Below are 27,504 nucleotides of genomic sequence, written 5' to 3' on the forward strand. Positions count from 1 at the left end.
AGAGAACATGGAATTTTTATTTAAGCCATTTAAGTCACTGCAGTAATTTTAATTTTTTTTTTTAATTTAAAATATGCAAGTTGGATCAACATGTAATTGAAATTTTTTAGTTTGATATCTGTTGTGATTTTGAAATAGCTTTAGGTGGGTCGTGGACTTTGATCTTCATTGATCATTGTTAATTCATTTTTTTCTCATTGAATTACACAATGTATATACTGTAAGTACAACTTTTTGTACTGAATATTTTGTTCAAGAGCCAATGTCTGTTTTAAATCTTGCATTAATTTTTTGAGTAGTATATGTAGCAAGCACAAAAATATGCTTGAAGTTGATTTTGCTCTGCAAGGATTGCCCATAGGTTTTTAAAATTGTAATATTCAAGCACACTGTTTATATGTCTGTCCATGCAAACCTAATGATCAGATCAGAGTAGTGACAAAGTGGTAATGGTGCTTTGGTTTGAGTGGGTGCCCTTGAAAGTTCTGAAATCAATATATTCGTCAATGGGAACATTAAAATAGGCCATGCAATCTGACGTGATTACAGGCACATTAATGCAGCCTAGAATTTATCGCCGACCTAATATCAATTTTCATGCTGCATGATCCCACTGCTGGATTTTCTATCCTGTTCTCAACTAAAAGATAGTGTTCTCTAAAGAGACACCAATTTTGTACAGAATATCTAGACAACCTCTTTCTCTGGGCTGATTTCAAAACATTTATTGTTGGCATCAGAAGAAAGATTTGAATTGGTTTGAACTGAATGATCCATGAGTTTAATTCTGCATATTCCTAAGAAAAGTGCTAAATCTCATTGCTAAATCAAATGACACAATACTCTCAAATAGTTCATCTGTCCGACACGTATGAAAGTACTCAAATTAGTTAAATACAGAATCAACTTTGATCCTCACTGCACTGCCCTTGTGAATTTTGGTTCACTCAGATTTGTAGAAACGTCTAAAGTTGCACTGTTGCCACTATTTGATATCATGAACAAGAGTTCCAAAAGAACCACACATTTACAGTGATTGAATAGCAAACCTCTTCAAAGTTTACTGAGATCAACAGGGAGTATTTATAAAGATAAGATAGGGTTAGCAGCAAAAGAAAACGTCAGTCTCTTCCTGTCTGCAGCAGAGATGTCACTGCCCCAGCAGACAACCCCATAAAAATGTCAGATGTGTTGTAAACTTTTTCCAGAGAAGACCAGGAGAATTGGATTTCATTGTGCAGTGGTCTTTATTGTGGAGACACGATGAACGCGTCTTCAAGTCAGAGCGTACTGGCATGGGTGCTGCAGTCATCAAGTTTTACTTTTTAGGGGCAGTCCCTTCAGATAGAAAAAAACACCACCCCCTTAATTCCATTAACATAACAGTCTTACTCAGACCACTTCTTATCATAGGAATGAGTTCACCTCTTTTGCTTTGCATTCCTTCTTGACACAGAAAAATGGGACCTTAAACAATGGGACAAATGGCACAGAGACAGATAATATCCTGGAGTTACCTTGCCCTTTCCTTGCATAATAATGTAAGACAGGAGCCAAAAGACTAATGTAAAGTTTGAATTTAACCAGCATTGTCACTTGATTTAGCTTCTACATGATACAACAAAAATATACTAGAAATAAAAGGAAAAAAAGAATGACTTAAAATTATTTTCCCACAATTCCCCATTTAGAGTAAATAATAATAAAACATTTTTAAAGTCATTCTGTTTTCTATTTACAAACCTTCTGGCCTGAGTACTTTAACAAAGAGCCAGTATTCTTGCAACTTTGAGTTGCAGGCAAAGAAATACTTCTTTCTTTTTCTTTTTTTTTTTGGTGTCCCTTATTGTGATTAAGGGTAATAGTTCTTTGTTGTTTTCTGGAGTCCAAAGCTTCAGCAGTGCACACTGTAGCTTGGTATATGATGTCCAGATTGTCATTAGGTAAATGAAGACAGGAAGAATTGTCTTCCAGTCCTGACGAGTTGTTCTGCAGATGTCTTCCGATATCAGTGCTTTGGTGATTCTATTGCCTCTGTTGTTGCAGTGATTTCCAGTCCTTTTATCTATAACACAAAAAAACAAAAGGAGAGCAAGAGAGGAGCAGGACAGCAGTATTTCCATACTACAGTTTAAATTCAGGATCCATGTGATGGTATGTGATCCTTGTGATCGCCTACTGCCTTTGGTTCCTCCCTGGGCTCCTTACTGGTCCGTGTGTCCTAATCTATCCCTGCAGGTGATGGAACTACTTTACAGTGTGAGACATGAGTCCATGTTCTTTTTCCTTTACTTAGTAGCATTTTGGCAACTTGTATATTACAATCACATCCCCAGTGTCACCCATATGAGGATGGGTACCCCTTGAGTCCGGTTCCTCTCAAGGTTTCTTCCTTTACCAATTTAAGGGAGTTTTTCCTTGCCACTGCTGCCTGAGTCACCTCAGACTTGCTCATAGGGGGATAAATACATACAGATTGTGAACTATTTATATCTAATAATAATCTAGAATTTTTTATTCTGTCAATTCTTTTACTTTTATTATTCTTTATTTCCTTTATCATTAATTATGTTTACCTTCTGCTCTATGTTTATGTTCTGTAAAGCTGCTTTGAGACAATGTCTATTGTAAAAAGCGCTATACAAATAAACTTGAATTGAATTGAACTTCCTTCACTACTTCTGTAAAATGTCTCTTGTTTGCTCTCTCTACTTGACCTGATGCTTGTGGTCTATATGGACAATGAAGATTCCACTTCTACAACCATCAGTCTTTCTCTTAAATTTGGCATTGAGATGTAATCTACCTGTAAGTGTCAGAAAGGCCCTGGTGTTGCTGGGGTATGTGATGCTGCTGTGACAGTTGATGGGATGTTGTTATTCTGTTGGCATACAACACAACGTTTGGCTGTCTCTGTGGTTATACCTCTAAAATTTGGATTCCACCACTGATTTGACAAAGGTTGCTGCTGGACTAATGTGACCCAAGTTATGCAGCTGCTGAGCCAAATATGACAGAAGTGATTCAAGTGCCACATTTTTTCCCCTTTGGTCCAGCAGCCAAACAACCATGGCTCCCTTATCTAAACATTTTCATGCTTCATACAATGGAGCATCTTTCTAGAGGTCTGTTAGAGAGTCTGGGGTCATGATGACACTGGTTGTTGTCATTCCAGTACACACTTACACTGTACTGTATGAACAGGCTTTTATAGCATTTAATGTCTGCAAGAGCATTTCCCTGAGATGGTGCAGTGTTAGGTTTGTGATACAGAGGTCATTGCATTTCCTGCTTGCCTATTCCATCTAATCACCTGAGCTGAACCATCAAGAAACAATTCGAAATCAGCATTATTTAGCGGGGTATCTGCAATAGCATTTGAGTGTGTAAGAATAAAACAATCATGAGTAATTTCTTCATCCTCTAAAGAAACATCAGTCATTGCAGACATCATACAAGAGGATGGGTTAGTGACAGACATTTTGCAAACAAACGTTCAGGGCTGTGAGTGTAGTTCATCTGTTTTCCCACAGATGCTACCACAGAGACAAAATAGGTCATGAGGAGTTCCCCCTGCACTCCAAAGGGTCTGAGTCTTATCAGCAGGTGCAAACTCTGTCCTTTGTTGCAAAGTGCATTGGAATTGAGTGTTATCTTAATGTCCTGAGTGTTATCTTAATGTCCATTCTCTGAGTATTCAATGGGGCTGGGTGTGGGGTGTTGGGGTGTATCTGCATCTATGAAAATTTACCACCAGCTGCTTGCTCTTACTTGCATTGATCTGTAGGCAGTTAATCTGGCACCAGAGAACAGTTTTCTGTACTCTGTGTCATCCACCTCATTAATAAGACAGGTGTTTGCAGAGTCGTCAGAGAACCTCTGCAGGTGACAGCCAGTTGTGTCCTATCTGAAGTCGAGAGTATAGAGTGTGAAGAGGAAAGGAGCCAGTACCGTTCCCTGCAGGGCCAATGTAATGCAGAGCTACTGTACTTCAAACTATCATGTAAGACATACTTTTCTGAGCACCGGGAACCTCACAAGATGTTGTCCATAATTGTGGCACTCTCCCTAGTTTCAGACTCATGGTAAAGATGTACCACACTGTCCCACATAGCTGATCTACACCACAATCTTTGCATTTATTCTCCTGAGCTCAGCTCTCACCTGGTCAGTAGTGATAGATATGCTAGTACAAAGTCTGTGTGCTAGATCGTAAGGGGATAGTATTGTGGTAGAAGTGACAGAGGGAGGTGGCTGTCAGCTAAAATCCAGGAGAGGCCAGGGATGGGGTGGGGTGAGGCAGATTGAGTACAGAGACGGTGGGGTACTGTAGCAAATATGGATGGTTGGGGTGGAATCGTGCAACTGATCAAACCTATTGAAGAAAAGATCCAAGTCATTCACTCACTTTTTTTGTAGCGTGAGATGGCATTTAGGCCTTTCCGCACTTCATTGATATTATTCAGTTGCAGAGAATCCTCCAGCTTCCTTCCTTCCACTCCCTGATCTTACTCCTTAGATCATTCTGCAGGGCCCTCTTTACTTCTTTGTTTCCTGATTTAAAGACCCTCTTTTTCTCCTTGATGAGTCTCTTCATATCAGGAGGGGATGTAGCTCAGTGGTAGAGTGCATGCTTCGCATGTATGAGGTCCTGGGCCCCAGCCCTCCTGCCGTCTGGAAAAAGCTACCGAAGCATTATGGACCTCACGACTAGAATGTGTAACAGATTCTTTCCAAAAGCCATCTGACTCTTCAATAACTGAACTGAACTGTACTGAGTACAATACACACACACAACCAACTGTATGGACTGCACTGACCTACACCATATATACACACTTCCAATGCACATGTCTTCCACACATCCATTTTTACAGCATCACCCATATCAAACTGTTTACATGATGTTTTTGCACTGGTTTGCACAATAATAAACAAAAATGCACAAACGTACAGTATGTACACCTGGTTGCCGCTGCTTTTGTGTATTGTCTTTGGTTTAATGTGTTGTATTTTTAGTTTGCACTGTCTTTTGTCCTGCACTGTTTGCACCAGGTTGCACAGATGGACTTTATGTGGCTAGGACTGACATAAATCCTTACTTAAATCCTTAGCTCTTTGTTTTATGTACAGTAGCACCATGGTCCTGGGGACATGTCTCATTTCACTGTGTACTGCAAAAGCTATATATGGATGAAATGACAATAAAAGCTTCTTGAATTGACTTGATCCAGGGTTTGCTGTTAGAGAAACACCATAGTTGGTAGTGAATTCTTCACACAGCAATTTATATAGTTATGCAGTTATGCAGTGTGTAAGACTATCAATGTCCTTCCCATGAGGGTCACAAAGTACTTCTCACACAGTAGAGTCAAAACATTTTTAAGAGCCTCTTCAGTCTCTTCAGACCATCTCTTTAATGTATACATGAAAGCTGGTTGCCTCTATATTATCAGTTTGTACACAGGCAGTGAATGAACCAGGTTGTAATCCAATCTTCACAGGGAAAGAGAGGGGTAGAGTTTTATGCTTTCTTGGTGTTGGCATATAATAAATGTATTTTATTGCCTCTGGTGGGGCAGGTAACATATTGTCTAAAAGTGGACAACATGTGGGAAGGAGATGGAGTTCCTAGAGATAAGGGAAAAAAAATTGTGCTGTTAACAGCCTGCTTATTGGTGTAGGACATCACAGGACAGATCAGCGTTAGCAGATGGGAAACATACAAGGCAATTAAAATGGGGAATTACATGCGAGAATTCTCTCTTAAGATATTGCACATACTAACTGCTAACAACTCAGTGTCCCTAGAGCAGTATAGCAAGACCTTCTTTATCGTGTCGAGTGTATACTGTTATGACTGTTATGTAAATGTCATTCACTGTGGCATATATGGATCACCTAACACAAGCTGAAATACACTGATAAATGCATGGTAACAACAAAAATGTCAAAATGGGTGTAATCACAACTAGTACAACAAAATGCAAAATCCAATATTGCCAACCATCCCAAAGAGAAGAGAGACAAGTAAAACATGGATTCATAAGTCAATGGTGGCATAACTATAGCTTCTCTCATATTTTGAATGTTATTGGTGAAGTTGTGAGAGTTGTATTGATCAGGAATAAAGAAAAAGCATGAGATGTTTGTCTAGTGTCTTTTTCTTTGTCTAGTGGAGTCAAAATATGTGTAAACAAAATAATTTTGCTGCTTTGTGCAAAAAAGTCAAAAGTGCAGCCCATTTGGCTACTGCATCAGAGAGAGAGAGTTACAACGAGCCATTTCAGAATCTCCTGGATATTTAACAGTCCTATGGATATTTAACAGTGATATGGCTGAAAACTGTATCACGATATCAGTGTTTCATATCAGTCGATATGGATAATTATTGATATTTTTTATGACCCCTTTAAAATAAATACCGGGAGAAAAATATATTACATTTAAACATTGTTATTTTAAACTTAACCTTCCTCTGATCATAATCCCCTCAGTTATTAAGACAGAAATGTCAACAATCATGGAAAACTCAAATAATTAAAATATAAACATAAGTCTAAAGTCACAATGAACTCTTAACAATTATCTCAACATTTAAGGTGCAAAATGAAAGAAAATGTAAGAAATGCTTAATAAAGTGTAATAAGTGCAAAGTGTTAATATAAACATAGAGAAACCTGAAGATTTATTGCAAGTTTAGTGCTAGGAAGTTCACTAGCTGTTCAGCTTCTGGTGAATAAAGTGTTTTAAAATATGTGCAGTGTTTTTTAAACATAAATAAAACTGAGGTAGACTGAGATTAGGGCTGTAGCTATCGAATATTTTAGTAATCGAGTATTCAACTGAAAATTTCATATATTAATCGAGTAATCGGATAAAATGTATTTTTGCTTAATTAAAGAGCAATATTAAATATACAAGAGAAAATAAGATGGGTCTCTTAAAATGAACAACTATTTTGGTTATATTGGTTTCCTTTTTTAGAAAAATTAACTTTTATTTTTTAAATGCATTTTATATGCAATGCATACAACAATATTTTCTATCAGAAATAAACATTTAGATTTTACCCATTGTTTCTCTGTCTGTACTTGTACTGTGAACAATGACAAAGTTGACTGAGAAGGATTAAGTACATTTAAGTGCCAAACATCCTGGGTTTTAAATGAACCCTTTTCTGAGATGCAGAAACAAAAAAATGTATTACTTTCAAATTACTTTTTTAAAGTATCAAAACTAAGGCATACATTAAAATAAATAAATAAATAATAATAATAATAATAATAATAATAATAATAATAATAATAATAATAATAATAATAATGGCTTTAAGTCATGCAACTTAACTTCGAACTAAAAGATTCAAAATCTACAGCTCAGGCATAACATAAGCCTTTACTGTCTTCTTGGAAGGATTTGTGGTATTTAAAAGGCAAAAACATGGACAGGAACTTGGAACTAGAGACCATGCATGGTTTCACACCGAGTGCTTTAAGCATATATAAGCATGGAGGACAAGCTGTTGTGGTATGCCAGCTCAATCTTGCAATGGACACGCCACAGCGTTTTCTTTACTTTTCGATTTGAAATGATCCCAAACCTTGGACGTTTTCTCCTGTTTGTTTCTTCTCTTTGCTCATTGACATTATCCATTTGCAGCCCGCACTAGCACGTGCCCGTGCCCTTAAATCAAAAGACTGCTACCTCCTCGCGTCTCCTTCCACTTTGACGTAAGTGCGTTGTCTGTCTCTCCACACACACACACAAAACAATTGCTATATAAATGAGTTACTCGAGGAATCGTTTCCGCCCTAACTGAGATACATCTGTAATATAAAAAACAAACCTGAAACAGTACAGTAACATTGTTTGAAATATAAAACCTGCAGAAATATGAAAAAGTAGCTGACTTTTCCTCTTTTATTTACAATTTTCTTGCTCGCTGCAGTGCTCATTTTCTGCTTATCAGTTGCCAGTTACTGAAGCAGAATCTAGCAGACTGGCACGAGACAACAATATGGCGCAATCAAACTTGATACTGTTATATGATTGGCTGTTAGCGTGTCACTCCCTACGTTGCTAGGTTACAAGAGAGCGATTGCCTTTGTTAATGCAACCAACTTGCTTCGCAACCTGTTTTCTTCCGACCAAGGCTAAAAAATATCGAACGTTTTATCGAGCACATTTTTTATCGCTATCGTTCACATGTCTATCGGGATACATATCGTTATCGTTTTATCACCCAGCCCTAGTCCAGCATAGCAAAAACATCACAAACCAATATAATGAACAGCGAGGATGGAATAACAACATATCCATGATATAAGAGAACTTGAGGAATACTGAACTGGATGCTAATAAAAATTCAGCACACCCCCTTCTAAGGTTAAAATAACAAAGCTAGAATATATTAAACACAATTACACACAGTCATACACAAATAGAAAAAATAGGACATCCCATTAAATATTAAGTTCTTTATTAAGAAATGTCAACATTGTTTAATTTGTACCTATTTGAGAAAAATGAGTATTTCAACTAAGGAAAAAGTTAGGACACCCTATGCCCACCTATTTTCTTAAAGGTCAAACACATGGCAAACCATACATGAAACAGAGAAACGGCTTGGCAGGCTTGGTATGTAGTTAGAATAACAATGCTTTGTGCTAAATGCTGGCTTGCATGTGGTTTAAATGTCCAAAAAGCCCAGAACTGACCTTGACCCAGAAGCAATTCAATACTCGAACGAGGACTCCCTCTGGTTGTTTTGGGTGGCGTTGCAGGGCGGGATGTTACAGCTGAGTAGCTTGTCAGCAATATACTTCTTCCTAGGATCAGATTTAAGAAAACACTAATCTGTGCTGTAATGTACTTGTCCTGTTCTAAGCAAAGTGTTTTGGCTGATCTAAGATGTCTGCCTATGTCTGTGAGCTCTTCTTCCTGTACCTTCTTCATTGTAATTTGGATCTTTATTCTCTTACATCACAATATGCGTGCAACATGTGTGCATTTAAGTGTAGTGGCAGGTTAGATGAACCATTTTGATATTTTTTCCTAGGTCTATAACCTTTGTCATATATATTTGTGATTTAAGAGGTTGTGATTAAAGGTTAATTTCATCCTGATTAGTACAATTGTTGTCTGAAGACCTACGTCTTCAGACAACAATTGTAAGCGGAACTTGTGTTCATTACTGACCTCTGGCAATTTATTGTAATTTATGAGCTGTTTACTTCAGGTCCTGGCTCCCTGGTAGCCTTTCACTGGCTGTACCCACACTGCTGTTGCTGCTGTCCAGCTATGTGACCCCCACACATTTCATTGCTGGCTGCAGCTCTGTCCTGGCAGACAAGCTTATTGTGTCCATTGTCTCCACACTCATGCTATTGTAGCAAACAGCATGTAGTTGCTGTCTCCATGTTTGCATTTAAAGCTTACATCCAAGGTATCCTCAGTTCTGTTTAAGAATATAGAGTATAAACTTGCAGGTGGAAATACAGAACATGCTTTAATATGGTGTTTTCATGGAACTTTCCAAAACACGGAAGTACCTGTACCACCTCATCTTTTAGGTTTTACAACATATTTGAAATCATAACTCATGTTGCAGATACTGTACAGTGGGGAAAGCTGTATCATGGCTATGTTTAGCAATATTCACATTCACATTAACATAACTAAATGTGACAACCCTTTAGTTTCGGATTATAATATTCTTCATTTTATTATTAGCTCCCCAAATAAACATGACAGATCTCTCATTAGCCATACATTAAATTTTTGTTTACTTTTTTAAATAATTGGTGTAAAATTCAAAATATTTATTTACTTTTGCTCTTTATATATCTTAATACCTAAATAAACTACCATCTCCTTTCCTTTACTGTATATATATATATATATATATATATATATATATATATATATATATATATATATATATATATATATATATATATATTAAACATAAACCAGACAAAAATGAGAAAATATTCTTACTTTTGTTTTTTAATGGCAGTATTGTCATCGTCGTATTTATCATTAGAATATAAATTTCTCAATAGAATTCTTTCACATATCTTGATATTTCTTAAGTGTTTTCTGTTAATTTACCATTAATATTCAGTTTGACCAATGTAAATTCTATGTTCCAATTTTTAATGTTAAAAAAATATTTTTAAATATTTTTAAAAAGCTTTTCTTCTTCCTCTAACCATTTCTTTCTTGATCTTATGAAGGCACTTTGCTTTATATTCCATGTATGCATCCTTTATCTATACATCCTTTACATCCTTCGATAATCTTTATTGCTTCATTTCTAAACTGTGAACATGTTAATGCTTACCTGTAGTAATAATAGTATTCATAATAATAAATATTATTATTAATGTGCTTGCAAAGCACATTCTTATTCTCTTGCATACTTATTATTAATGTGCTTGCAAAGCACATTCTTATTCTCTTGCATACTTCTTCTTCTTCTTCTTCTTCTTCTTCTTCTTCTTCTTCTTCCGGACACTTTTTCGGCGCGTAACTTGTCCCGCAGCTTTTGTCCTAGACCCATACATGAGGTGTCAAATCGACACCTCATTGAGGAGAGGTGTGCTATCTATTTTGTAAGCTATCAGAATTCCAGAATTCCCAGTATGGAAGTTCTAAGGGGTGTTTTTTTCCACATAGACTTGAATGGGGAATCTCTCTGTAGATGTGCTAACATCCAAAAGAGGGCAGCAGACACCAGTGAATCTGTCAGATCACACAACGTTGGAAGTACAGAACTAGGACGGAAGTACAACGCATTTTGGATTAAAAGGCTTACATATTCCAGTTCCTTAGACTCTTGGGGATTTTTTTACAAGCATTTGTTTTGGAAAATAAAGTGAGAGCCGAAAACAAAGGACGGAAGTGGATTGTTGTTTACACATTTCGGTCAGAAACGCGTTTTGGATTAAAGCGTTTTGGATTAAAAGGCTTACATATTCCAGTTCCTTAGATTCTTGGGGATTTTTTACAAGCATGTGTTTTGGAAAATATTACCCCAGTGAAGAAAGGTAAGCGCCGCCAATTTCCGGTGACTATCAACTTGGATTAAATTAGTATGATGGCTATAAATCATATTATGCTTTGTGTGTGGGCTTAATAAAATCCCGAGAGTCTAAGCTTTCAAACACTATAACATTTAACCGTGTATTTAATGCTTAAACCTAGTGCTGGGGTGCCTTGGACAGCATGGCGGTCACATATGTTGTTGTTTCTGCCATTTGTTTAACGTTTTGTTGTTTTCAACTATCAGTGTAGTTTTTATAATTTTTTATTTCACTTTAAACTAATGTCCTTTTAAGAGCAGCAACGGCTCTTTTAAGAGCCACCCATTAATTAAAATTAAGCGCATTTTTTCTTTGTCTCCTCACATTACATAATTTTTTTTGACATGATATGACACGTATATCACAAAAATGATAAGAATGACTTTAATATAGTAAAGCTTGGGTACTATTAGACGCGCCATTCTTCACATTAGTGAATTAATACATAAACCGCAAAGGCTTTTTCGTGTTCCTAGATGGCATAGTGGATAGTGAATCCGTTTAGCATGCAGAGATTCGGAGTTCGATTCCACCGTTGGACAGTTTTTTTTCTAAAACTTTATAATACAGGTTCATTAGTTGACATTAGTTACCACATTACTTAACATGAACTAATAATGAACTGCACTTCTACAGCATTTATTCATTTTGTTCATGTTAATTTCAACATTTACTAATACATTATTAACACCGTGTTAACATTACTTAATATACTGTGAACTAACATGAACAAAGAATAAACTTTATTTTAACAAAGATTACTAAATACAATAATTTATTACTCATGGTCAGTAAATGTTAGTTAATACATTACATTTGAACTAATGATCCTTATTGTAATGTGATTATATTTTTTCCCAGTAGTTAATATACTGTGAACTAACATGAACAAAGAATAAACTTTATTTTAACAAAGATTACTACATACAATAATTTATTGCTCATGGTTAGTAAATGTTAGTTAATACATTAGATTTGAACTAATGATCCTTATTGTAATGTGATTATATTTTTTCCCAGTAAAATCACTGATTGATGCTTTAGTTCAAGATCTTCATGGCGCTTGTTTCAGGAAAAGATAAATGGATTTTCAGGTGTGCTCTTTTGTTGCAGGTGAGAAACTAGTCTGCAAATATAACCATAGTAACTGTGCAGCCATACCTTAGCAACCATGTAGTGCACCTTATGAACCATATTGCAATATAAAGAAGCCATATCTCAGTTACACAACATAAAACACTCAGCACGATGAGGGGAACTGATGTCACGTGTGGCCCCGCCCCCAAAATAAGCGAAATAAAAAATTTTGCACAACATGGACATGTCATATATCAAAACACTCAGCACGATGAAGGGAACTGACGTCACGTGCAAGCACATTCACATTTTCTTTAGGAAATGTACCGTTCTAGTTATTAATGTGCTTGCTAAATCACATTCTTATTCTCTTGCATACTTCTTCTTCTTCTTCTTCTTCCGGACACTTTTTCAGCGCGTAACTTGTCCCGCAGCTTTTGTCCTAGACCCATAAATGAGGTATCAAATCGACCGGCTCATTGAGGAGAGGTGTGCTATCTATTTTGTAAGCGATCAGAATTCCAGAATTCCCAGTATGGAAGTTCAAAGGGGTGTTTTTTCCCCATAGACTTGAATGGGAAATCTCTCTGTAGATGTGCTAACATCCAAAAGAGGGCAGCAGACACCAGTGAATCTGTCAGATCTCACAACGTTGGAAGAAAAAGATCAAGGAGTGAAGTACATTTTTCAGTCAGAAACGTGTTTTGGTTTAAAGCGTTTTGGATTAAAAGGCTTACATATTCCAGTTCCTTAGACTCTTGGGGATTTTTTACAAGCATTTGTTTTGGAAAATATTACCCCAGTGAAGAAAGGTAAGCGCCGCCTATTTCCGGTGACTATCAAGTTGGATTAAATTAGTATGATGGCTATAAATCATATTATGCTTTGTGTGTGGGCTTAATAAAATCCTGAGAGTCTAAGCTTTCAAACAATATAACATTTAACCGTGTATTTAATGCTTAAACCTAGTGGTCGCGTGCCTTGGACAGCACGGCGGTCACATATGTTGTTGTTTCTGCCATTTGTATAACTTTTTGTTGTTTTCAACTATCAGTGTAGTTTTTATAATTTTTTATTTCAGTTTAAACTAATGTCCTTTTAAGAACAGCAACGGCTCATTTAAGAGCCACCCATTAATTAAAATTAAGCGCATTTTTTCTTTGTCTCCTCACATTACATAATTATTTTTTAAACATATGACACGTATATCACAAAGAATGATAAGAATGACTGTAATATAATAAAGCTTGGGTATTGTTAGACGCGCCATTCTTCACATTAGTGAATTAATACATACAACCGCAAAGGCTTTCTCATGTTCCTAGATGGCCTAGTGGATAGCAAATCCGTTTAGCATGCCGAGATTTGGGGTTTGAATCCACTGTTGGACAGTTTTTTTTTTTCTTAAAGATTTTCAGGTGTGCTCTTTTGTTGCAGGTGAGAAACTAGTCTGCAAATATAACCATAGTAACTGTGCAGGAGTAAAAGCACATAGCATTATATATAAACACTGATAATATTTAAAATTTCCATTACATTTCCGTCCTTTTTATCTTTTAGAACAAACTACATAAACAAAATTTTAACATAATGCCTTAATTCATTAAGGCATTTAAAAGGCCGCATTTAGACGGAACATCAGACATCATCTTTTCCCTTGGGCTTTATAATGACACCTTTATTAACTAAAACTAAGATGTTGGATATACTGTTTTTTCTTTGAGGGATAGGCCCTTCTAGTTTGAGCACAGGAAAGAATAGGAAGAGAAGAAGCATGACTCCAATTAGTAGCAAAACATTAGTCATCAAAACCATACCTACAACTAAACTTAAGGAAATGTTGCTGTTTTTGTGAGGGAAAGACCACAGTCTATAGCAGGGGTGTCAAACTCTGGTGTAATTATATTTGGCCCACGAGATCATATCAAATGTGCATTACAGCTGGCTAGCCACATGCTCCGCTAATACTACAAATCCCAGAATCCCTTGCCACTATATTGATGCGTAGTCACGAACAGCAAGCTCCCCTCATTCTCTGTTGACAGTCGTTAACAACCATGCTACAGTCACATCGGGCTTACAAGTTAATTCCACCCTCCACAAAAATGGGCAAACGAAAGATGGACAATAGGAGCTTTCAAGACAGGAGGGAGGCAGATTATCTTTTCACAAATATAAAGGACAGACCTGTTTGTCTTGTGTGCTAATGGAGCTAACGTGTCTGTAACAAAAGAATATAACATAAGAAGACACTATGACACGAAACATTATGAGAAGTATTATGAGAAGGACCTGGACGTAAAGCAGAAGCTCCAGAAGGGCTGGTTTCCCGGCAGACTATGTTCATGAAAGCAAAATGAAAATGTGAAGCTGCTGTAAAGGCTGTAAAGCTTTATTGTGGCAGCAGAGACAGCAAAATCTGCCCGGACCTTTAATGAGGGAGAGTTTGTCAAAAAGTGTATGGTCAAAGTTTGCGAAATGAACACCACTGATGTGTCTTTTATTTCAAATTTAATTTCTTATGTGTTTGTAATATCAAGCTCTGGTTGTTCCAAATCCTGTATTTAAGCAAAACTAAAGTTTGTTTCCATATGAAAAAGGTTGAACATTACATATCAGTTGCAGTTAATTTTTCAATAAATATTCAGTTTTGCTTAAATACAGGATTTGGAACAACCAGAGCTTGATATTACAAACACATAAGAAATTAAATTTGAAATAAAAGACACATCAGTGGTGTTCATTTCGCAAACTTTGACCATATGGCTGCCCACTGCTCTGGGTGTGTGTTCACGGTGTGTTCACGGTGTGTTCACGGTGTGTTCACGGTGTGTTCACGGTGTGTTCACGGTGTGTTCACGGTGTGTTCACGGTGTGTTCACGGTGTGTTCACGGTGTGTGTGTTCACTGCTTTGTGTGTGAACTTTGGATGGGTTAAATGCAGAGAACAAATTCTGAGTGTGGGTCACCATACTTGGCCGTATGTCACGTCACTACTGGATCTCTGGCTTCCCAGTGGACCCATTCCTGTGATTAACAGCCTGCAAAAAAGAATTTCAAATGGACTCAGGTTAGCTCTACCTCTTGCTCATGCTTGCATGTGCATCAACACTATTGGGAGGGTTGACCCACGACAAGCCTGTTTCTGCACAGACTTTTGCAAAAAATTTTTAATGTGCCATTTTCCCTTTCTACTGTTCCACCACTAGCTGGATGATAGGCACAGTGTTGTTTTAGGTTGATCCCAAAGTATTAACTGACTTTTTGTAGATCCTGATTTATGAATCACTCACACAATCATGATGTTCTCCATCCTGCTCTGTGGGAAGAACGGTGGCAGGGTTAAGAGTTGTTCATCATTTAACTGTGACATTCGGCATTTGGCACACAGTGTTATATCTCAATCATGCAGCCGTCATACTGTATGTGCTGTTTTTTTGTTCTTAAAGCAGTTGCAACACTGTGTGAGGTACCAACGTTAATTTGCTGTAGTATAATGAATATGTATGAGTTGGGGTCTGATTTTTCATCAAGAGCTCCACATCTCTTTTTGCTCTAGCCAGCCAATTTAGTGGTGTGCTATATGCATTCAATTTTGGGCTTTCAAAAACAGCTGGCTGCACGGTTGTTCCCAATCATGAGTCCGAGCGTCCTGTAACATCCATTTTCTCAAGGTTTTCCACTCATCATCGACGGATTTGGCTAGGGAGAGATGCGGAGATGCATGGTTCATTTGGAATGGGTGTGGATAACCAGCTCAAGCTAAAACTCTACCTCCACCTCCACAGCACATCTGTTCTCACTCCATATCAAACATTACAACATCAGTATATCTGGTTTATCTAACTTCCATTACCACTCTTTCTCATAGCTTTCATCTGGTTTGTGTACAAGTCAAAGTTGTGTACTAGTTGAGTACAATGCAAAGCTTCTGGTGTCATGTAGTCTGTGTGAGAAGAGGAGGTAAGAGTTTTTGCTTTTTTCCACAAGAGAGTGTGTGACGTCAGTACGAGAAAAATTGCATAGTTTCCATTCGTACACATAGAGCAGGGGTCTGGGATATTGTTTTATAAAGCAAGCGTCATCTCACCGTTCTATCTTAAGGCGTAGTGATGTGCTGATCAGATTTAAATGTAGTTTGCACATCAATTCTCGAACCAACAGATTTATTGGGCAACACTGATCAAAAAATAGAATTCAAATTGTTTCTGTGTAGTTACCGTTTCGCACCTTAGGGCACTGAGAATGTCTCAATGACTGACATTCCTGATGCTCCCTTTGTAGACAGGGAGCGATTGCTTATTCTAGGTGAAGTAAAAAAATTCACACAATTGTATCACAGACTGCCCTGGTCCTGAGTAATATAGTGCGCCTTTTTGACAGTGTTGTTATGCCTAGTTAATTTTGCTACAGTATTAAATTACAATTTAGGATTATTTTTGTTATCTTCAAATAGGCTTGAGAAATACACCAAAATAGCAGCAATAAGAGATTTTTTGGCTGGAGAAATACATCAAAATAGCAGCAATAAGAGATTTTTTGTAGCTATGAAGGCTTTCCTTTCATGCTAATCGAAATACTAATTATTAGTTTGACACTATTTTCATTATAATTTCCTAGCTGATTGTTTTAAAGTAGAAGGTGATTGCTCTCAACTATAAACAGCAGTTGCCAGTTAATTGGAAGAAAAAAGCAGGTCATCTGGGTGATTATCATGTATGCTTGTGAAGTACACTACTTTTTAGTTACACAACTATTAATAGTATTGTTGACTCAAACTTCACATATTTTATACATATATACACATATATTATATTGCAAATCTATGTAAAGCTGATTGAACCAAGCTCTGTAAAGGAGAATGACCAGAGTGTTTCAAGCTGACAACATGAGGAAGAAATGCAATTGTAGTGGCTTTGATAGTGACATGTTCCAAGTGCTTCCTCGTGTGCATGCGTGTTAACAATACATTATGAAAAGTATATTGCTACCTATTTGCATGTATTTGTTAATGGCCAAGAAGAGTGTGTGTTGCATACTGTGGTGAGCAAATAATACATTTGTAAAGACTCGCAAGAAAATGGCATTCAAATCTAGTTTCTCTTTAGAGGTACTGGAGCATGTTTGACACAAGCTCAAAACAAGTAATACTGTAAAGGTAGCTTTGTTTCTCTGTGCAATGAAACACTTACCATAATGGCATGAATGCATATTCCTGTTGCAGTATTTTTCGTGGTCTGTTGGCTCTCTTTTTGCTGCTGATCTGCTTTTCAGTCTAAAGCCGCCTTCACACTGTACACGACAAATGACCGCCGGTAAACCGGAAGTCATTCATTTCCTATGGAGAGTCGCAAGGTTGCTGCGTGAGGTGCCGACCATCTTTGGATCCGTAATTTTCGGATCCGTTTTGAGCGTTGGATCCGTTAAAAAAATTTATCTTTTGTGACTACACCGCATCCGATATGCCGACCGGATGTGATGTATTCCAATTTTGTCCAATCAGGTTCGTGTGCCCGAGGTGATAAGAATTATTAAAAACTATTAACATAAACTTTAGTAATTTTTAAACTTTATCCAAAACAATCTTTTTGTTTTAAATACATTGTTATTGATAAAAAAGTAATACATTATTAATATTTATATTGTGTTATGAGATGTGTTATGATATGTATTATTTTTAATGTTGTCCCCATGTTTCCTCAAAAATTATTCACGGTCTTTCTGGATTGCATTGATTGTTTGTACTTCTAACTTCATTCACCATGATAAATGCTAATCAAGTTTGCAAACATTTAGCCCATTTCAGTAACACGCTTCCATGCTTCATTTTTCCTGTAAGCATCTCTGTATGATTCAAGAGTTGGATCATAAAGTAACGGGTGTTCTGAGACCGCTAATTTTCGGATCCGTTTTGAGCGTTGGATCCGTTAAAAAATTTTAACTTTTGCGACTACACCGCATCCAATATGCCGACCGGATGTGATGTATTCCAATGTTGTCCAATCAGGTTCCTGTGCGCAAGGTGATAAGAATTATTAAAAAATATTAACATAAACTTTAGTAATTTTTAAACTTCATCCAAAACAATCTTTTTGTTTTAAATACATTGTTATTGATAAAAAAGTAATACATTATTAATATTTGTATTGTGTTATGATATGTGTTATGATATGTATTATTTTTAATGTTGTTCCCATGTTTCCTCAAAAATTATTCGCGGTCATTCTGGATTGCATTGATTGTTTGTACTCCTAACTTCATTCACCATGATAAATGCTAATTAAGTTTGCAAACATTTAGCCCATTTCTGTAACACGCTTCCATGCTTCATTTTTCCTGTAAGCATCTCTGTATGATTCAAGAGTTGGATCATAAAGTAACGGGTGTTCGGAGACCGCGAGAATCACGCTTCTCTCCCATGTTGACGTCTGCACGATAATATTGCACATTACGTGCGACTGTCACTAGGGGGCCAAAACCGACAGTCGTGTCCGTTTGTCGTGTGCAGTGAAAATGACATGATTAGATGTAATCAATCCTGCTGCTGACATCTGCTTAAAAAGTCTGTCTCAAATTTAGAAATGGCAGATGTACCCAATCATAGTGCTAACTAGACTTCAGTTAGTCTATCATGATTTGGGTTAGGGAGCTTAAGTTAGCCTTGTTGTGATTTGTGTGATCTTTCTAGTATTTCAGTGTATACACAACCTTGGAGATTGTAAAATGTTACTGGGTGCCTTTAAAGATACAGATTCAGTCATGTTAATCATGTTAAGAGGTAAGATTCACAAAACAGACCTAATAATGTGGTCCATGGCATTATCTCCCATAATCAGTGTGACTAACTGAAACGTCTAGAGAACAGCAAAATAAGTGATAATTTGTGTAAAATAGGCTGGGGTGGAGAGGTAAATGAGCAGTAATGAAGTGTACCTGCATGAGGAAGCATGGGCATAGCTTAGCATTGGTTTGTAAATGGAATTTGTGCCAACTTATGCCAATGACCGTTCTCTATTGCAGTGAGCTGTGGCGAAGAGAGACAAGGCGAGAACGAGCCAGTCACTTTGAGCTGTATCTGTCAGTGAGTGAGTGAGTGAGTGAGTGAGTGAGTGAGTGAGTGAGTGAGTGAGAGTGTGTGCATGCATGTAAAGTGCTGAAAATTTCAAGTAAATTATGTAAGTGTACTGTTGAGTTATTCCAATTCCACCTCCAGATTTAGTTGCATTGTATTCCTTAGGACTGTTTCTAGAGTGGCAGAAAACAGATATGTAAGCAAACAGTAAATGAAAAGAATGAAAGTGAAGTACTGAAGAACTCTCACTCACTCATTTTCTACCGCTTATCCGAACTACCTCGGGTCACGGGGAGCCTGTGCCTATCTCAGGCGTCATCGGGCAGAACTGAAGTTACAATGGAATATTTTAAAGAATGCTAAGGTTTATATCGAAATGTACTGTATGGAATATAGTTAGAACATGACCTAAGTGAAACATTGCTGCATTAATAGTTCAATTCAATTCAATTCAAGTTTATTTGTATAGCGCTTTTTACAATAGACATTGTCTCAAAGCAGCTTTACAGAACATAAACACAGAGCAGAAGGTAAACATAATTAATGATAAAGGAATTAACGAATAATAAAAGAAATAAGAATTAACAGAATGAAAATTCTAGATTATTATTAGTTGTATATAGTTCACAGTGTGTATGTATTTATTCCCCTATGAGCAAGTCTGAGGTGACTCAGGCAGCAGTGGCAAGGAAAAACTCCCTTAAATTGGTAAAGGAAGAAACCTTGAGAGGAACCAGACTCAAGGGGGAACCCATCCTCATATGGGTGACACTGGGCGTGTGATTGTAATATACAGTCAGTTAAATGTTGTATTGGTGTAAGGTTCAAGGACTTCTGATCTCCTGAGTACCAAAGAGTCTAACTGGAGATGTCTCAGGATTCTTAGAGTCGGCCTCGGCTCAGTGGACGTCCAAAGGCTTCGTCCCACAGAGGACGTTGGGAGCTGGTACAGTGTCTGGATGCCTCGGGATGGGTACAAAGAGAGAAGCAGTGGAAAGGGATTAACATATCTGCTGTTCATAAAAATGTGCTGGTCTGATGTACTGGTGCATGATATTATGGGATGTATTATGTGTACGCCTGACTAAAGAGATGAGTTTTTAATCTACATTTAAACTGGACATTTGCCCCGAACACTATCAGGAAGACTATTCCAAAGTTTGTGAGCTAAATAAGAAAACGCTCTACCACCTTTAGTAGACTTAGATATTCTGGGAACTACCAAAAGTCCTGAGTTTTGGGATCTCAGAGAGCGTGAAGGATTGTAACGTGTTAGAAGACTAGTTAGATACATAGGAGCTAAACCATTAAGAGCCTTGTACGTAAGTAGCAGCAGTTTGTAGTCAATTCTATACTTAACAGGTAGCCAGTGTAGAGATGATAAAATTGGGGTTATATGGTCATACTTTCTTGTCCTAGTGAGAACTCTGGCAGCTGCATTTTGGACTAACTGTAACCTATTTATTAAAGATGCAGGACAACCACCTAGTAATGCATTACAATAGTCCAGTCTAGAGGTCATGAACGCATGAACTAGCTTCTCAGCATCAGATACAGACAGGATGTTTCTCAGCTTGGCAATGTTTCTAAGGTGGAAGAAGGCTGTTTTGGTAGTATGAGCGATATGATTTTTAAAAGACAAGTTACTGTCTAATATAACACCAAGGTCTTTCACTGTCGAGCTACTAGTAACAGTACATCCCTCTAAATGGGAGTTAAGTTGTGAGAGTTTATGTGCACTGGTTTTTGGACCTATGAGTAGTATTTCTGTCTTATCGGAGTTTAACAATAGAAAGTTGCAGCTCATCCAGTCTTTTATCTCTCTAAGGCACTGAGTTAATTTGGACACTGAGGCTATTTCATCTGGTTTTGATGAGATATATAACTGTGTGTCATCAGCATAACAATGGAAACTAATCCCATGTCTTCTAATAATGTTCCCTAATGGAAGCATGTATATAGAGAAAAGCAGAGGTCCTAGAACTGATCCTTGAGGGACCCCATAATTAACTGGTAGTAAACTGGAGGATTCACCATTTAATTCTACAAAATGGTATCGGTCAGACAGGTAGGATCTAAACCAGCTTAAAGCCTGACCATGAATACCTGTGTAATATTGTAAGCGATCTAGAAGAATGTTGTGATCTATAGTGTCGAATGCAGCACTAAGGTCAAGTAGAATTAATAGTGACATACAGTCTTGGTCCGAAGCTAAGAACAAGTCGTTTGTAACTTTAACAAGTGCAGTTTCTGTGCTATGATGGGGCCTGAAACCTGACTGAAACTCTTCAAGGATGTTGCTCTCCTGTAAGAAGGAGCTCAGTTGAACAGACACAACCTTTTCAAGTATTTTAGACATAAACGGAAGGTGTGAGATAGGCCTGTAATTTGATAGTTCATTAGGGTCTAAGTTAGGTTTTTTGATGAGTGGCCTAATAACTGCCAACTTAAAAGACTTCGGGACGTAACCTAAAGATAACGAGGAGTTAATGATATTAAGAAGAGGCTCACCAGCTTTATGTAACACTTCTTTCAGTAGTTTAGTTGGGATGGGGTCTAGTGAACATGTTGTTGATTTAGCTGTAGTAATAAGTTTATCTAACTCTTCCTGTCCTGTACTTGTAAAGCTGTGTAAAGCCTTAGGTGAGATTGTGTCACTGGTTGCTCTCATATGTTGAGCGTCACCTATTTTATTCCTGATACTTTCGATTTTATCAGTGAAGAATCTCATAAAGTCCTCACTACTGAAATGTGATGGAATAGTGTGTTCAGATTTCTGATTTTTTGTTAAACTAGCCACTGTGCTAAATAAAAACCTGGGATTGTTCTGGTTATTTTCTATGAGTTTGCTCAGGTGCTCAGCCCTAGCAGCTTTTAGAGCCTGTCTGTAGCTGGACATACTGTCCTTATACGCAATTCTAAACACCTCTAATTTAGTTGTTCTCCATTTCCGTTCGAGGTTACGGGTCTCCCTCTTGAGGGTGTGAGTATGACTATTATACCATGGTGCAAGTGTTTTATCTCTAACCTTCTGTAATCTGACAACAGTGTCTAATGTGCTAGTGAATATAGCGTCTATGCTGTTAGTCATTGCATCTAGGTCGTTTGAGTTTGAGGGTACAGTAAGAAGTCCAGACAGATCAGGCAGGTTATTTGTGAATCTGTCTTTGGTGGTCGGAATAATGGTTCTACCGAGTCGATAACGTGGTGAGACACAGTTAGTTTGTTCTATAGGTAGTGTGTACATTATGAGGTAATGGTCTGTGATGTCATCACTTTGAGGTATGATATCTATATCAGTGACTTCTATTCTGTGTGATATTATTAAATCTAATGTGTGGTTACGTCGATGAGTTGCACTAGTGATGTTTTGTTTGAGCCCAAGTGAGTTTAGTAAGTCCATAAATGTGAGTCCTAAAGCGTCGTTTGTGTCATCAACATGAATGTTAAAGTCTCCTACAATTAATGCTTTGTCAAAGTTAACCGATAGGTCTGAGAGAAAATCTGTGAATTCTCTAAGAAAAACTGTGTAGGGCCCTGGGGGTCTGTACACGGTCGCTAGAGCAAGAGACATCAGGGATTTCTTCGTGTGCATATGCGATAGTGTAACATTAAGGACGAGCACTTCAAAAGAACTAAATCTATGCTGTGTTCTCTGGGTAACAGTGAGGTAATCACTAAGGATAGTGGCGACACCACGTCCACGACCAGTCAGACGAGGCTCGTGCTTATAGATATATCCTGATGGTGTAGACTCGTTTAGACTGATGTATTCATTTGGTTTAATCCACGTTTCGGTGAGGCAGAGTGCAGTAAGGCTATTATCTAAGATCATTTCATTTACAATAAGTGCTTTGGGTGCAAGAGATCTAATGTTCAGAAGTCCAAACCTTAAGAACTGTTTTTGTTTGTTTCTTTGGCATTTTTCTGGTCTAATTACAGTAAGATTATTTTGAGAACTTCTCGTGTATTTACTTTTGGATCTCACTGCTCGGGGAACAGACACAGTTTCTATAGGGTGAGCTATGTGTGCATTTTCTGTGTCAATGTGCTGAGGTGAAGGATGGCTATTGAAATTTAAATTTAAAGAGTAGTTTACCAGTCAGAAGGTGTTCAGCGCCCTGGAGATGTGGTCCGAGAGGATCTCCGCTCCAACTCTGCTGGGGTGCAGGCCGTCAGCACGGAATAGCTTAGGACACTCCCAGAAAACATTCCAATTATCGATAAAGAGTAGTTTCTGAGCCTGACACCATGACTGTAACCATTCATTTAGTAACCATTGTAACCATTCAAAAAGTCTACTGAACCTTTCAATTCCTCGCTGGTAAGTTGGAAGCGGTCCAGACACGATGATCCTCGTTGTGGGCGCTGTGCTGCGAACCGTCTCCACCAGGGTGTTGAAGTCCCTCTTCAGGATCTCCGACTGCCTCAGGCTGGTGTCATTCGAGCCGACATGAAGAACCACAGCTCTGGTGTTTCTGCTCACAACTCTAGGTACCTGTGCAGAGACATCAAGAACACGAGCACCAGGTAAGCAGTGAGTGCGAGCCTTACCTTTAGCCACCGTAGCACGGACGTGGCGGACGATGGAGTCTCCGATGATCACGTTGTCGCAGTCCGTCTTGCGAAGGGGGCAAAGCGGTTCCGGGTGGGGATCTCGAAGACCGGCGGTGGTGGAGGGGGAGAGGTCCTAGGCCGGGGACCGGCACGCGTCCTTCGCTGCTGCACCCAGGGCCTGCGGTGTCCTGGCGCCGGAGTGAACAGCTCCTGGGCAGACCACTTCATCGGTGTGTTGGGCCTTGACAGAGAAACACGCGGGGTAGAGGTGGAGGGAGTGGTAATTACATCCTGGGAGTTTACCTGAGACAGGTGAGCGACCGACCGGGGAGCTTCCAGCGCGGCTTTCCGCTCCCGCAGCTCGGCCTGCTTCACCTGTAGTTCGCGGATCTGCTTCTCCACAGCACCCAGCTGGAGTTCTACCGAGTGCAGCTCCAATGCGTCCTCACCTGCACTCAAAGGCAGAGACGTAACCGGCATGGTGTTACAGAGCAAGTACAACAGATTGTAGTAGCGGTAGCCGAGCTAGCCGGCTAGAAGTGGACTATTTAACCTGTTTATTTATTTATTTATTGTATATCACTTGATTCTAAAAGATGAGAAAGGACATGGAGGAGAGCAGGGTGGGAGCGAGCCACTGGACTGAGCAGGTCAACTCCCTGCCTCTCACTCCAGTCTGTGAAATGAAAATGTGGAAGATGCGAGAGCTTGTACTAGCGGTAGCCAAGCTAACAGGCCAGTTATGCTCGCTGGCTAAAAGCTGATGCTGCGGGACAAGTAAATACGATGTCAAGAATTAAAGTGTAGACTCAAGATAACTCGGAATTGAATAAAAAATACTCAGCCAGGCATATAAATTGGAAGATGCGAGAGCTTCCTGTGTGCAGCTTGTTTCCTGTGTGCAGCTTGCTTCCTGTGTGCAGCTTGCTTCCTGTGTCCCATTAGCTACAGGGTATGAATATTCAATAGTAACCCATGTACTCTCCTCACTGGATTGTAAAGCTCTTAATTTTTCCTGGACCTGCTAATAACAGTGGGGTGATGTCTTACTTTCATTACCTTTATATGGTAGATGGTGTGATTGTATTGTCCACAGTGGTCAGAAGGACTAGATGAATTTGTGTCAGAGATCTGAAGGAGATGATCATGATTAAAGGCTGGTATAGACTATTCATTGTATAGCCTTTGTGGTAATAACCTATTGAACATTGATAAAAAGAAAAGAAAGTAAAGAATGCCATGACTGAGTAAACAAAGACGAACAAATGAGACAATAAAGACTTTAATCAAAGTTTAAAGCTAGCTCAGTGATTTGCACTGATCACTGAATTTTAGCCCTTTCTTTCAATGTGTCAGGACTCAGCCCGGACTTGTGGCCATGTGCCTTTGTTTACGTTCCTCGTCACATGTCTGCCCCATCTTTGTCTGCCCCTCCCTGTCTCCACATCTGTTCCTAATCGTGTCTCATTATCTTTTGTATTTAACTGTGCCGCGTTGCCTTGTGCAGTGCGGAATCAACTGTTGTCTTTGTCCGGTCTAGTCTGTGTTATGTTTCATGTTTTCCGTTATCAAACGCTTCACATCCGGTTTCCGTGGAGGACGCCGCCCCACTTCCTGTCCGTGGGGGGTGTTGCAGGCCCGTGTTTTGCTCCATGGATTTTTTTTTTTTTTGACTTTTCTGTTTTGTGGAGGATTTTTTTCTCCCTGCCCTCCCTCCCCTTTTCCTGGTTCGAGAGAGTGGGGTCTGGCCGCGGTGCGTCGGGGTTGCGCTCGGCCCTCCTGTTCGGCTGTGGACGTCGCTCGGCCCTCTAGCTTGGCTGTGGACGTCGCTCGACCCTCTCTGGCTGTGCGACCGTGTGCCTTGCTCCCCCCCACCTGCCTCGCCGTGTGCCTTGCCCCCCCCACCTGCCTCGCCGTGTGCCTTGCTCCCCCACCTGCCTCGCCGTGTGCCTTGCTCCCCCACCTGCCTCGCCATGTGCCTTGCTCCCCCACCTGCCTCGCCGTGTTCCTTGCTCCCCCACCTGCCTCGTCGTGTGCCTTGATGTATTCCGTTATTAAACCCTGTTACGCCATCCTGCGTTTGGGTCCCTTTTATTCAGCGTTCATGACACAATGCAGATTCTAACACATCCAAGTTATCTTTGGGACAACATAGCATAATGTTTTGTTAATTGTCAAGTCACTTTTGGGTCACAGGCAATGCATTTTCCTATTATTTCTTAGGGTTATTTGGTACTATAAATAACATTAATGTTACTATAATGTTATTTGGTACTGTAAATAACATTAATGTTACTATAATTAAATTGTAATTGTAACTGGAGTAAGAGAAAATATGCAATCCATCAACATTCTGGATAGGTAAAATCCTGCTCATAGATACTAGACATGACATACTTTTGTTTGGACAATGAATCTTCCGGTGTATCATGAATATGGACAAGAAATAATTAATGGATTATATTTTAGTTTTGGGCACTGATAATATTGGTTATGGGTCTTAATGATGTGGTTATTACGGTTGTCATTATATTAGGCAATATGAGGTGACTTGATATGTTCATTTAGGTGTTAGGGACTGAGATGTGATTTTTTTGGTGTTACTTCTGTGAACAAGTGAAGCTTGGTGGACCTGGGATTTAAACTCACAACCTTCCGAACAGTAATCCAACACCTTAACCACTAAGATTCAACAAAGTTTCCTTGAATCTGCATTCTGCAAAGACAATCAGAACAGTACCTTTGATATTTTCCCCAGACTCATTTACATGCAAACCCTCTCTCTGTTCATTCTTTATTACTGGATCAAAAATAGGTTATAGCCTAATTATCTTACATCTCTACTCTTCCTCATCAAAGCTAGTTTTGCTCTGAACAGTGCTGTTTGTTGTGAGGGCCAGTTCATGATCACACATAAATTCCAGTAATTTCCAGTGTGTTTTACATGATGTTCCCAAAGGATTGGTGTCTTTGAAGTCATCAATGTATAAAATGCAGGAGCTACATTCTCATCACAGAGCACAGGATGCAGCAGATGATCCTTACTTTTTAAAAATTGTGGTCAAATTGAATATGGAAAAAGTGAGAATAGACAAGGGAAAGACGGTGGAAGGAGTGAGATAATGTAGGGGAACAGGCTTACTGAAGCAAAGCAGAATACATGTGCTCAGAAAGGAAAAAAGTACTTGCCTTTGTCAGCAAAGCTTATTTGTATATAATAACATTTTTACTGAATGGCAGTTAGCAATAACTTAATTTTATTTGCTGTATAATTAAATGCATCTACCTTTCTTTCTCCAGACAGAGAATTATTCCATTGACTCCAGCTATGTAAACAGCAGAGCACATCTCATCAAAAGGTATGCTTTTTGTTTGCTTATTTGTTTTAATATTTTACTTTCATTTAATAATTCATTGATTTTGCAGGTGATGTCTAATTTTAATTACTGCCTGATTAAAATATGTAAGATTAAAAGATTTTTAGTTCTTAACAATTGATTGTATCACTTAATACATCTTATGTTTTTTGTACTATTTTAAATTATCCTTTTAAATCTTCTAAGCATGTATAAGTTTTTCTTGTTAAACAAAGTTCAACTTACTAGCCAGAGTATAATAACTATAATAACTATACAACATTGAACCTCACATGTTGATAAAAGGCTTTTGGATGCAGAATCAGTGCACACAGGCAGTTAGGGCATTGTA

General features: G+C 38.4%; 1 protein-coding gene across 6 annotated transcripts in view; it reads left to right on the plus strand.

Annotated features, from left to right (window-relative positions):
- The window catches only part of pcdh19 (protocadherin 19), a 62,793-nt gene that overhangs the window by 14,556 nt on the left and 20,733 nt on the right, over positions 1 to 27,504 (plus strand). For all 6 annotated transcript variants that reach the window (XM_027135723.2, XM_027135724.2, XM_047802444.1 and 3 more), the window contains exon 3: positions 27,097 to 27,155. In XM_027135723.2, coding sequence (XP_026991524.1) covers positions 27,097 to 27,155 — 59 coding nt within the window. The remainder of the gene's footprint in view (positions 1 to 27,096; positions 27,156 to 27,504) is intronic.

The sequence above is a fragment of the Tachysurus fulvidraco genome, chromosome 17, assembly GCF_022655615.1.
Source record: "Tachysurus fulvidraco isolate hzauxx_2018 chromosome 17, HZAU_PFXX_2.0, whole genome shotgun sequence".
Lineage (NCBI taxonomy): Eukaryota > Metazoa > Chordata > Actinopteri > Siluriformes > Bagridae > Tachysurus > Tachysurus fulvidraco.